Source organism: Physella acuta, unplaced genomic scaffold, assembly GCF_028476545.2.
Source record: "Physella acuta isolate Inbredline_101_S28 unplaced genomic scaffold, ASM2847654v3 ptg000032l, whole genome shotgun sequence".
Taxonomy (NCBI): Eukaryota; Metazoa; Mollusca; class Gastropoda; family Physidae; genus Physella; species Physella acuta.
In genome coordinates, this window is record NW_026731552.1 from 148,598 (window position 1) to 162,574 (window position 13,977).

The following is a 13,977-nucleotide window of genomic DNA, read 5'->3' on the forward strand; positions in this document are numbered from 1 at the left end:
ATTCGCTTGAGTTTTTGTTTTTAGTCAAATTTATTCTGCTGATTGGGAGCGGAGCTACGTGATCAGGCAATACAAGTTAAAACTTATTGATGCCTAACTGGTGAAAACGTTGGTGCAACGTAAGAGTGTAGCTATTTTATTTTAGTGCTTGGTGTTGAATAAAAAACTGTTGTTATTGTGTTTGTGTGTTTAGGTAATTTTCAAAGATGGAGAATTCGACGTTTGTCAGCTCTGATGTAAGGGAAACTGTCAAGATTGTACTGAACGCGTCCATCAATCCAACGATCGCTGTCATTGGCTCAGTGGGGAACGTGATCAGTATCATTGCCTTCACTAAACAGGTAAGAATTGCACACCAAGTGAACGTCATATAAAATGTGCAAAATAGTGCGGAATATTATTAGTACTTTATAAATTCACATGCGTTGTTTTTAGAAATCGTAAATAGCGAAGATTATTACTTCCTGTCAACGGAAGTTACTCAAAATGTGATAGAAGGCAGAGAATTAGATCTTTTACTTACATGTGATATTTCATTTATCCATCTGAAATAGTACTCAAGTTATAGGCTTTTGACAAATTCAAAGTACTTCCGGTTTTCGGAAATCGCTTAAAAGTTGATACGGATCTACGATTTTGATATAATACTTATATATGAAATTTCATCAACAAGTTATCGTGTTTACACACACACACACACAGAGAGAGACATACGGACAGAATTGGATAATCCAGTTTTTCCGACACCATTACGCATAAAACGCCAGAAATTGTGATATATCTGGATTTATAATTTTTGCCCGATTAAAATAAGTCCTCTCCGGATGTGATGAAGGACTGAGGAGTAAAACGGTGAAAACTGTACAAATTTAATGTGATTTTTGTGCACGATTACAAGACTTTTTCTATACTTCGTATATACGAGAAAGTAAAAAATGAAGAGTCCACATTTCTCTTGATTCAGTCAATATTTCTCACGATTATGTTCATATTTCACATGATTCTGTCAATATTTCTCCCAATTATGTCCATATTGGTCCTGATTATCTCCAATTTATCCTGATTATGTCCACATTTCTCATGATTATGTCCATATTTCACATGATTCAATATTTCTCCCAATTATGTCCATATTTATCCTGATTATGTCCATATTTCACATGATTATTTCCATTATTATCCTGATTATATCCACAATTGACCACAGGGTTTGAAGGACAGTGTGACCATCTGTCTTCTGGTCCTCGCCATGTCTGATCTTGGAAGTCTTCTCTTCATGATCTGGGAGGCCGTGTGTTTGAATCCTCTGCTGGTGGCCACAGATCTCCCGTATGATGTGCTGGATGTCCACTATCTAACTGCAGGTGAGATTGTCCTGAATTTGACTACAGGTGATGTTGTCTAGAATTTGACTACAGGTGAGGTTGTCTAGAATTTGACTACAGGTGAGGTTGTCTAGAATTTGACTACAGCTGAAGTTGCCCAGAATGTGACTGCAATTGAGGTTGTCTAGAGTTCGATGTTCGTATAGTGTTTAGAGTTCTTTACCATAATTTAAGCGTTCTTTTAACTATGTGTATAATATTTTAAACCTATACCTTATAGTTCTTTTTTAGCTGTAACATACAGTTTAAAGTTTTATGTTGTTAAAAATCGATATGCTACGTGTCCTAATCCCCATTCCAATGTTCGTCACAACCCCACCCATTCTTTTACGTCGTTTTAAAAAAAAACAACAACAATGAAATGGAATTGATATAGAAAATATATACTTTTACTTGTGTCACTCCCCACCCCCGGAAAATATTAAGTGCCCCCCACCCGGACTAAAACGTCTGAAAGGAATCTATATATATATATAATTCTACTCTGGGAGACGCTAGAAAACAAGCTGTAAGCGCGCTCCCTACCACCGCCACCCCTACATGGTCTGGTGAGCTGTGGTTCACGCTAAATGTTTACAAGCAGAGCCGGGTTTAGTGACGACTATTAGGGGCAGATAATTTAGTTTGAAACTATTTTAAACGTAGGGGGCAGGGGGGGGGAGTAACTAAGTGGAGTTTACTTTAACGGAGAAGGGGGGGGAGGAGGGGGGGGCTTATCGAGCTACTTATAGTGTTTTAAAGAAATATTTTCAGTGGCAGCATTGGTACCGTCGAATTCACAAATTATGAATTACTGAAAAGTAGAAAAAAACAACAACTAGAATCTAAATAGCGGCATATGATATGCCGCGGGTCGGCTCGTACTAATTATTATTGTTCTTACATTATCAAATATACAAGATAAATAGTTCATGTATCGCCCTCACCTCTCCCCAGCCCTCCCCCACGGGATCTGTATCCGTGTAGCCTGGTGGACCACCTGCGTCATCGCCATCGAGAGATGTCTCTGCGTCACCCAGCCCCTCAGGGTCAAGGTCATCATCACGCCACGTCGCACGTGCGTCGCTCTGTTGGTCGTCACCCTCGTCTCCTGTGGGTGTGTCTCGCTGCTTTTAGCCAGCGCCCCATTCGGACCTCGATTCTCCCCCAGCAAAAACCGGACAATTTATGCCCGGACTTTTAATGAAAAAAGTTACATGATAGACAGAGTGGGGTACCTGTTGAACGTGACTTGGCAGTTCGCAGCGTTCCTTACTAACGTGCTGTGTACGGCGCTAACCGTGTACCAGCTAAAAGCGCAATCGGTGCGGCGCAGGAGGCTGACGCAGGGCGCTGTTGCAGGTCAGAAGGAGGCCCTGACCTCACGTGATCTAAAAATAGTCAAAATGGTTGTGTCCATGTCCCTGGTGCTCATCGTCTGCGGGCTGCCCAGCTGCGTCAATTTCGCGATGGAGCTGGTCTTCTCGCCCAGGTACAGCATCACAGGTGTTTACTCACACCTGGATTACGTCATATGGTCAGGTGTCTTCACCCTCGAGGCAATCCACAGCTCCGTGAATTTTTTTGTTTACTACACAATGAACGTCAGGTTTAAATCTGCAGTGGAGGGAATGTTTTCTTGTCTATTTCATCATGAACGCCAAGTTTAAAATAAAAGTGGAGGGAATATTTTTTTTTTGTTTACTATACAATGACCGTCAGGTTTAAAAGTGGAAAAAACAAATTCATAAAAAACGTTTTAATAACAAGCTTTTATGTAATGATGCACTAAAAAGTAGAAAATAAATTATAGACTACTATTTAAATAACTATAAAGAAAAGCGTGGGTCACTTTAGTATCTATTGGATACCTTTACTAATGTTAAGGAAGACACCCACGCTTTTCTTTATAGTTATTTAAATAGTAGTCTATAATTTATTTTCTACTTTTTAGTGCATCATTACATAAAAGCTTGTTATTAAAACGTTTTTTATGAATTTGTTTTTCAGTACTTTACATGTTTTATTTACAATAGAGTTACATGACTAAAAACCATTGCGCGCCTACTGAACATCACGTTCAGTAGGCGCGCAATGGTTTTTGAACGCAGCCATTACGTGATGGCGCAGCTATTGAAGGTGATGACGCGTGTGGTGTGGTTGGCTAGACATGCCTACTAATTCGGTCCAAATTTTAATTAATTCATAAAAAATTAATTAGGCATCCAATTAAGTCAAATTTAGTTTCAGATTGCATTGTCTTCATGTCTTGACCCACGTGCCAAGTGTGAATCGTATCGGTCAAGTAGAAGTTTCCGAATTTTCACTCCTGCGTTTCCATCTAGACAGACAGACTGTCGACAGAATGTCGACAGACTGTCGACAGAGGAAGTGAGTTAAATAAAAGCTTGTAAAAAATGTGTTTGTTTTCTGAATATGCATTATAATTTAATGTCAACTTTAAAAGTGCGGTGTTTCTAAAAAAAAAAAGACAAACTTACGTAGTGGTCAAATGTGGTAATTTATAATTTTATCAAATCAGATGTTTAAAAATAGCCTTAGTTTTAATTTAACTGATACATTTACGAAACAAAACTAGCCCAAAACAATCCTGCTAAAATAACACATCCATAATGAAAAACTACATAACTTTGGCGAAATCCTAAAACTAACCTAATTTAGGTCTAATCAAATTTTCTTTAACCTAAGCAAAAGTTAAAGTAACTAATCCATTGTTATAATGTCTGCTTTTTATGTTGGTATTGCCAATTGCAAACATGCTTTCGTGTGTGTGTGAGGGGGGAGGGGTGGGGGTGTTGTTGATTTCGTTTAAATTAACCAATTAGGCCAGCCAACTATACTAAGTTGAAATGTGTTTCTGCTAACAAAAGTTTTGACAAAGTGTTGGCAGTGGGCAGCTTGTGTGATATGTGAGAAACCAGTGAACCAACCTCCGTGTCGTATATGGGCAACAACTGTAGTAATCTAGTTACCCGTGTCATATATGAGTAACAACGGATTACAAAAAAAAAACAGTGTCACTGCATCACGATTCGAAAAACGTATTGAACCCATAAATACATTATTTATTTGTTTTTAAATAGAAGACTTCAATGTCAATGTTGTTTAGTTGTATTTTCCATCAACGTCTTGTTTTATTACAAAGCTTTGGTTGATGTATATTTTAGCTATTTTTCTTTTCCTGAAGTGAGTTTTTTTATTTTTTATTTTCCTGTCCTGATAAAATAATTACCTTGTCTTTGAATATGGTGAATAAAGTCGTAACATTTTTGTCAGAATAATAATGTTTTCGTAATTGAAAAACCATGTATATTCTTTGTTTTCGTAAACAAAAGAAAATCACCACAAACCAATCCTCAGAGCGTGTGATACAGTTTTATTTTATTCCACACAGACGACAAACTTTTATTTATCATCAAGAGTTGTAACGTTATGAATGTAAATACATTTATGTCGGATTTATCCGACCACTAGTTCTAAACATTTTTATTTAGAATATTTTCGGCTGATCCAATAGGCCTGTATTTCCTGGCCACGAGTCCTAACGTTACTTTTGTTGAAAAGATTTTCAGCAGGCCAAAGAAACCACGGCAACTCAAATTGATCTGGCCACAAGTCCTAACGTTATTTCTGTTGAAAAGATTTTCAGCAGGCCAAAGAAACCGCGGCAACTCAAATTGATCTGGCCACAAGTCCTAACGTTACTTCTGTTGAAAAGATTTTCAGCAGGCCAAAGAAACCACGGCAACTCAAATAGATCTGGCCACAAGTTCTAACGTTATTTCTGTTGAAAAGATTTTCAGCAGGCCAAAGAAACCACGGCAACTCAAATTGATCTGGCCAAAAGTCCTAACGTTATTTCTGTTGAAAAGATTTTCAGCAGGCCAAAGAAACTACGGCAACTCAAATTGATCTGGCCACAAGTCCTAACGTTACTTCTGTTGAAAAGATTTTCAGCAGGCCAAAGAAACCACGGCAACTCAAATTGATCTATCCACGAGTCCTAACGTTGACTTGACTTGACTTAATCCTCTTTGCCCCTTATGGAACATAGGGCCTCCACCATTTCCTTCCATTTCTTCCGATCCCCGGCTATTAATTTTGCCATCGCCCAAGACATCCCTAATGGCTTCAGTTCTTCAAGAAGACTCGGCCTCCAGGTCTGTGAGTCCTAACGTTACTTCTGTTGAAAAGATTTTCAGCAGGCCAAAGAAAGCACCGCGCGCTGGGGCCGGGGGGGGGGGGGGGAGGGGGGCTTGCTGCAAGTTATGTCATTAAAAAGATTTCCGGATTTCCGGGGAGATCAAAGAAAACCATAGCGCGTTAAATTGATCTGGCCACAACTCCTAACGTTACTACTGTTAAAACGATTTTGGCCCGACCAAAGAAAGCACGGCACCTTAAATTAATCTGGCCACAATTCCTAAAGCTATTCTTGTGTTAAAATTTTTTGGCAGACCAAAGAAACTACAGCACCTCCAATTGATCTGGCCACAATTCCTAACATTACTTCTGTTAAAACGATTTTGGACAGAACAAAGAAAACACAGCGCGTTAAATTGATCTGGTCGCAAATCCTAACGTTACTTCTGTTAAAACGATTTTGTACACAGCAACTCCAATTGATCTGGCCACAAGTCATAACGCTATACTAGTGCTAAACAAACTTTGACCAGACCAGAGAAAGCACAGCACGTCGGATGGATCTGGTCAAGCAGTAGAGCAGAGGGTTGAGTGCCGAGCTGAGGAACGCCACCAGACCCAGGAACCAGTACAGCCACAGAGGCATACGGTTACCGGTCGCCACAAGCACCGCCATCGTCACCCATGTAGGCATGTAACACATCGTGAAACAAACCAGAATGCTGCCGATAGTTTTGTAAGCTTTCAGGTTCCGGGGCTTCGGAAAAACTCTTTCATTCCCGTTTGCAGGCGTTGGCATGGAACAATCAGGGTTTCCTTGCAAGTTGGAAGCCCTATCGCAAGAATTTGTTGACAGATCTTGAAAAGTTGCAAGATGTTCTACATGTTCTACGTTCAGGCGGCTGGAACAAATAGAAAAATCTTTGCGAAACTTTGCGTCAACGGCTAAACCACGAAGAAAATTTCCAGTTGCCGTAGAACCAGGGAGACGTGTACGCGAGTGTCCAGATTGTTTCAAAAATTCGGCTTTGCGTTTAAAAAATAGATGCACCTCACGGAGTATGACGAAGTACAGAGCGAAAGTCACGACAAAAGGAACGTAAAAACAAATAAAAAATATGAGGATCAAGACTTTGTTCGGGTGGCAGTTTAGATGATACAGGGTGCATTCCTCGGTGTCTACGAGGAAGTGATTCTTCGCTGAAATAATCTCAGGCAGCAGAACAAAAAGGACGGGAACTCCCCAGGAAAACGCTATCATGACATGTCCAGTTGTTAGAGAGAGTTGTCTGTACACGAGCGGCCTACAAACGGCCAGAAACCTGTCGACTGACAGACAGCAGATATGCAGCAGGCAAACAATGCACAAGTAGTTGTGAACGGGTATCTTGAGTGCGCATAAAATGCTGCCCATTTTCCACTTGCCGTTGTAAAATAGTTCTACAGTTTCCAGCGGCATCACGAAAACGCCGATCAGAAGATCAGAAAACGCCAATGACGTCATCAGAAGCCTGGTCAATCGGCAGTTGGCGTCCACGGGTTTCGAACCTTCGCTTTTTGACCGTAGCATAGCCGTGATGACAACGGTATTCGCTGTTACAATGAAAGACGTTATCAAAGCAGATATGGTCTTGAGAAAATCCAGTACGGGGTGATCAGGGTTGATTAGTTCCTCGTCATGGCGACGGAGAGTGAAATTGATGCACAGCGAATCATTCATCGTAGAACGTTGTGAGAACACTCAGTCCAAGTTGAAATAATAAAATTTGATCCACGGGGATAAAATTATTTTAGGCGATTTTTTATATTTTTATATATTAATAATACCTTGAAAATTATAAACCTACATACTCGCTACCTATTCAACAAACGGTGACCAAATGAGCGGCACTAGGTCCAATTCTTTTCGGGTGTTAATTTTGTTAACATCGGTATGCCAATGACGTAGTTAACTCATTAGGATAATGTTTTACAGGCCCGGTTTTGGTAAACAGTGTCTAATGCAATGTTTGAAAGGTGTGCAAATAGCACAAGTCAATCAATAACAGTTTCAGCGGGTTCGCCATAAAATTAAAAGACCCACCGAAACACACGACAGACTAGTTAAAATCAGGGACCCTCTGTGCGTTATTCTCTGAGAACACCTGGATGTCCTTTACTGAGGGAAATCCAATTTTGGATCCACATTTTAAAATTTCGTAATGCCAGCATAAGTAAACGCGGGTATGCCTGTGTCTGTCTGTGTGTCTGTGTGTGCGTGTGCGTGTGCGTGTGTTAAAAGCCGTTTTGGTAAACTACTGGCGATCTCAAAGTAGTAACATGCATTTGTGGTTGGGGTTGATCAAGTAATTTGGTTCTCATGACCAGGTGATAATCTCCAGATTAAAATACATTAGCTGTGGGTGAATTAGTTTCCTTCTGGATTCACATAAACTTGATACAGGCGATAGCGCACAATATTCACGGCGGAATCACATGTCGCCCAACTGTTTGATGTGGTATGTGGTATACCTGTCTGTTGTGGTCTACATGTACTTATGTCACCTACCTGTCTGATGTAGCCTATCTGTCAACACATTTTAATTTGATCCACATGGAGTCAACCAACACAGCTCTGAAGCGCACGCAATCGAGTAAAGGCGGGTGGGCAAAATGCTGACAACACTACATAAATATATCCCGAGTTCCCATCCCCTGTTGTTTTATATAAGAATATTCGAGAAAGTTTAGGGGAGATCACTCCCGGTTTATTGTACATTAAAACAGACACGGGTACTATACATCAATGAGTCAAAACTAGGCCCTAGTAGGCTAGAACAAAACAAAACACCTTCACAAGGACACACGTTACAAACAATGAGTCATGGTGTATGGCGCACAGGATCTTCTGGTAATGCACGATTCAGGAAAGGTTGGGTTTTTATTTTAAGAAGAAACATAATCAAGTAGGCCTAAGACTGTTACTTTGGGTTGCTGTGTTTCACACCTTTAAACAATAAAAACGTATTAACTCGCCCATAATCTACGGATCTATTATCTAGAATAGTATTACATGCTACGTTCATATTACCTTAGTTGTTAGCCTTAGTAGTACTAAGTAAGTAGTGTCTATATTATATACATTATATAGTATATAATATATATATATATAGTATAGGCCTAGGACTTTAACTAATTATTTGGGCGTAAGCGAACTAGATCTATTATTAACTATAAAATAAATTTTAGCAAGGTGAGTGGTATACTTGTGATACTTTTCTACTAGATCTAGAATCTAGAACTAGAATCTAGTCAGTTTATGTAGGCTAGATCCTGAGTTACAAGTACAATAATAGTCCTAATAGCCTACAGATCGCTTTTTTAAAAAGGGAGTAGTTATTAAAATATTGTATACACATAAAATATAAATACAAATAACACATATTAAAAATGTCCTATGATTTCTACTCTTAGATATCTCTAATTTAAACTAAAAACAACAAATTATATGTTGTACGTTTATAGTTCAAAGACAAGTTAAATAAATTTTACTCATACCGGATGTTTATGTCTCCCAAAACGCATGCGCATTGTATGTTTGTAAATTGTGTTGATAATCTGACCTATGCGTGGATGGATAAACCGTATTCTTCAAGTTTATTTGTGTGCATTGAAAATCAGTATTTAAAAAGAAATTAGTTTGGTAAACATAATAATGTATCATATTTTAGATGCTAACATAATTTGCATGCATTACGCTAAGTTATTACTAACGTAAACGTATATAATCGTAGGAAAATGATTTCTTATTTCTACTTTTTATCTTGAGACCCCTCCCCCTTTTCTGTGTTATTTTTACTAATCTACTTACTTAGACTTAGTGAGTAGAGTCTAGGTCTAGATTCTAGATGTGCAGTCCTTATCAGCAAAATTTCTTGGACCGTCTTGGTCAAGTTGGCTGTGAGACTGGGGAAAGCTACAGGGCATCTTACTTTCCAATAATTAAAAGCCATGTTTTGTGCTATTAAAATAATTAGCCTATTTATTTATTAGGGCCTACTTACTTCTAGAATGTCAGCATCAACCCCATATTAGTTCTACCATAAACCTAACCCTAATTTCTAACCATAAAACTAGACGAGTCTATGCTACTTATAACATTACAACCTAACACTTATTTTCATAAGAGTCTGTTATCAGACATCAGTTATACCCAATCATCCACTTATTTAGATTAGCTGAATAATTTTGATTAGGCTTAACTTTAAAAGAACATTTAAAAAATTTTTTTAGCCACTTGCACATTAGATACATTTGAAGCTCCAGATCATTGAGTGCTAAAACATTTCAAAGATCCCACCTAGCCAGGCCAAACACTTGATTATGGAGTAGCGGTAGCTGTATTCGGGAGCTGTGAAGGCTCTGAAGGAATCTGGAGATCTGACAATCATGATAGCCAGTAGCGTCTCTAGGCTAGGTGTCATCCAGTTTGGTAACTTAAGGTGTCACCTCTCCAGCTATATTTAAACAGTTTAAACATAGAAAGTCAGAAAGCTTTCTTTTCTCTCTAAAATAGATTTTTCCACAATTTAATCAGTGACACCCCCTCAATTGGTGTCACCTTGTGAAGTCTGCAATCTGCTCACTGCAGTTACCTCTCGGAGTTATTTTTTTTTGTCAACATTAGAAATATCTTCATCAGTTACTCTTAAAATTGTGTCTTTAAAAAATGAACAATAACTGATTTAGTTTCAAAACTTACTGCACCCCTTATCACACATTACAGAAGTCTGACCACCCCTTCCACCTGGAGGGTTAACATCATTCATTTTAAATCAATTTTCAAAGGGCTGCTAGAGCTAATCTAAAGTTGCCCATACATCAGTGTAGAGTTTTTATCACCATCGGTTTGAGAGAAATTTATGTATGCTCATCTTAACTGAGAAATACTACTATTGACTAAGAAGTTCATTGACAGTGATAAAATGATAATGACAGCTGACCACTGAGGCTCTTTTGATGGTATATTTTAAGAATGTAGGGGGGGGGGTGCTTAAATGGGGCATCGGTTATGATAGTAAAAACAAAATAAATGTTTTATTAGGCTATCAATAATATTTTGTATGCACATTGCACAGTGAAATATCGACTTTTAATATTGTGTAAATGACAACACATAAAGTCTGATGCATTTTTAGATAAAGCAAAAAATAATTCAAATGTCTTGCATCTTAACAGAATAAAAAGCTTCTTCTAGCACAAAAAATTGTTCTGATTAATTTACCAGTTGAAGATTGTGTTCCAAAGTTGATATGACTGAAACGTGATAGAGATTCATTAGGAAAAAAAAATGCAACGTCTCTGTAAAAGATGCCCATCAAAGTTGCAAGACTCAGGGGTGTCCAACAGTAACAAGTTGAAACCCTATGGCTAGCAGCTAACCACTCACCCAGTCGATTACACTGCCCCCCCCCCCCTCTAATAAAACTGTTTCTCTTTATTCTTCATTTTATTGTCTCTGAAATGCATGGACTAACATGTTTATTTTTAAATTGTCTCATAACACAAAGCCACTGTGACACAGTTTGTTACTGTTAACATTAAAATGTGCCTTGCTGTTTTACATAATGTTAGTGTTCAAATAAATATAGACTGACTTTTTGGCAAGGATTAGCATGCATGGCTGTATGTAGTCATTGATATAGCTTTGATTCTAGGCCAGGTATGTGTCAGATACAGGGGCTAAACTAGTTGATTGGATATTACAAACTTTCCTGGCCCCCTTCCATTTTTCTTAAACTGACACTACCTTTGTTATGGTTCAATGGTTTTTTAATGTTTTTTTGTGTGTAACACAGTTTTGTTATTTCTGTCTGTGTAAACCTACCATAGTCTGATTCTTCAACCTTATTTATTTTTATGCCTGTACAGTGTGTATTTCATATTTATTCAGTAAATTTGTTTATTCCATTATGGAATGGTAAATAAATGTTTACTAAATTACTTTAATTTATCCTAATGTTTTGGTTCCTTATAAAATTCTGTGTGTAGGTTTTATAGTACAAATAAAACTTAGTATCCTGTTTGGTGTTTTTGTGTTGGTAAATTATCCTTGAAACTTTGTTGACTGTTCTCTTGTGTTCTCTTTTGTATGTAGATGTTGTTTACATTGAGTTGCCTTTGCTGCTATAGTGAAAAACTCAATTAAAGTGTTGAAGATTAAACAGATTATTATTTTCAAATTGGGGCTTTAGCATGATTAATAGATTATAACCTTTCTCAGAGACTAGAATTAAAGATTTCAAATGTGAAAAAAATGTTTAAAAAAAACATGAATATTAGAGTATTTTTTAAAAAGGTGAATTACGGTGTAGATTTTCTGAATTGAAAATGTTTTATACATAGGCAATAAATAAACAACAGATTTATATTAACCCTAAGTTTTTTAAGTGCTTGTCAATGTCTAGTGTGCTCACTCTGTAAATATGTTTATTTATATATTTTAGCATCCAACACATTCTTAAAGCAGAATATACACAACTGTTTTAAAATTAGCAGGAAAAATCTTGTCTGTTGCAGTACAGAGGGGGTGAGGATAAGATGAGTCTAACATCAGACCTGGTGGAGCTGAGCCAACATCTGCAGCATGAGCATCTGTTTGTGTCCACTGAGAGGGAGCAGCTGCAGCGCCTGTACCAGAGCGTCACACTCCTGTCTGAGAGACTCTTCCACAACGCATGGATAGCCAGGCAGCAGAAAGTTAACCTGCAGCAATATATAGATCAGGGGACAAATGCCGGAGAGAGTTTTGAAGTAAGCTTTAATTTTGTTTAAAATGTATTCATAAAATATTAAGTGAAAATCGTAGTTTAATAAATAGAAAAAAGCACAAGGTATTGACAGTGCTTAGTGCAAATACGTTTAGTAGATATATTAAATTAATTAAAACTCGTAAGTGAGTTTGAATGATAGAAGTTTGTACTATACTGTTTGTTTTTACACTGTTTAACTATCCACTAATTTTTTAAAACACACTGTAAACCTTTTTGATTCTATCATTTTGTATTCAGTAGTAAAATGAACATTATATGGTCTTATTTGTTACTATTTATACAACTGTTAAAAATCTTCTATTTCATATTCATACTGACATTCTTATTCAACAAAGGACCCACATTTTAATTTTGCTGTTTTTAATGCGCAAAGTCTTATTGCTAGATGTGTGAAAATCAACCCACTAGATGTTTGGTGCATCTAATGTTAATGTTTATTCCAGTAGGACAATAAGGGAGGGTAGTAGCTTTGTTTTGTTGTGGAGAATGCTGTCCCCTGATAATGAAGTGACATTGTGATCTGTCTGTGTATCTCCATCAATGCTCACAAATCAATAACACCTGTGACCAAGAGTAATTTGATTACTTACTGATGGCCTTTTGATGAAAGCTTTGATTTTTTTCTTCTTCTGACATGTTATTTTACACAGTGATTTATCAATGTCAACACAAATATTGATATAGTTTTACTGTATATCCACTATGTTGTTTTATTCAATGTGTTAATAATTCCATATTAGAATAAGAATGATTAAAATATAGGCCTACATTTGTTTTAAAATTTTCTTATGAGTGGCATGCAGAGACCACTGTTATGTAAACACATCATTTATATGTTGATTTAAAAAAAAAAAAAATGAGGAAACTTTATTTTAGATTTAATCTAACTTTTATTTTGATACAAGTTGACATATGATGTAAACATGTCCGTGTGTATGTTGCAGGTATACACCACCAACAACCAGCTAGAGTCAACCAACTTTGTTGACTCGTACAAAGTTTTCAGCTACCACGACACCAAGTACGGTGAGCTGTTGAAGTTTTTGTATGAAAACCCCAACCTCGTGGCCTACATCATCAGCGAGGCTGAGAAACTCTCTCGCCTCAACGTGCCCAGGATGATCAGCCTGATGGTCACGTCCATCTACGGCAACTGCATCTTCCAGGAGGATGAGCAGGCGGTGTTGCGTCTGCTGAAAGCTTTGCTTGACAGCCAGTTAGCGAACAGTGAGAACCCCAGGAGGTTGATTCGCAGACAGAACATGTCTTTTTCTTTAGTATACAAACACTACTGTGAAAGTTTATTCTCTGCGCGGTTGTTTTTAACTGCTGCTTTGTATGACCCTATCATGAGACTTTTAATGGAAGACGAGTGGTTTTTTGATATCGACCCAGACAAAGCTATGGTGAGGTTTCCCCCGGCGGAGAAGCTGCGTCGTTTTGGTGAGCCGGGTACAGAAGAGCACGCCCAGAAGCTGGCGCAGTACAGGTCGTACATTGTTGATAAGTTGGTGTTTCTGGCTGTGAGGTTTATCAACAGTATCAAGGCAAATATTCACTGTTTTCCTCCTAGTTTAGGCTGGCTAGTATCACAGGTAGGTTTATTTAGTTTTGTTATCTATTTTAATCCTAGAAAA

The 13,977-nt window shown here is 37.8% G+C and overlaps 2 protein-coding genes across 4 annotated transcripts in view; both read left to right on the plus strand.

The window, feature by feature from the left end:
- Window positions 1-206: 206 nt before the first annotated feature.
- LOC131941870 (galanin-like G-protein coupled receptor npr-9) lies at window positions 207-3,034 on the plus strand. The gene is made up of 3 exons (XM_059301436.1): window positions 207-341; window positions 1,208-1,364; window positions 2,322-3,034. Exons 1-3 carry the CDS (start codon window positions 207-209, stop codon window positions 3,032-3,034), a joined length of 1,005 nt encoding a protein of 334 aa, XP_059157419.1.
- A 5,689-nt stretch (window positions 3,035-8,723) lies between these two features.
- LOC131941906 (GTPase-activating protein and VPS9 domain-containing protein 1) overlaps window positions 8,724-13,977 on the plus strand; it is a 29,334-nt gene continuing 24,080 nt past the window's right edge. Inside the window, exons 1-3 of one of the 3 annotated variants that reach the window (XM_059301530.1) lie at window positions 8,724-8,760; window positions 12,087-12,320; window positions 13,285-13,935. In XM_059301530.1, the coding sequence (XP_059157513.1) occupies window positions 12,108-12,320; window positions 13,285-13,935 (864 nt within the window). In that variant the 5' untranslated portion in view covers window positions 8,724-8,760; window positions 12,087-12,107. Of the gene's footprint in view, window positions 8,761-9,113; window positions 9,211-12,086; window positions 12,321-13,284; window positions 13,936-13,977 lie in introns of those variants that run through there. The other 2 variants (XM_059301514.1, XM_059301522.1) reach the window with 2 other exon arrangements.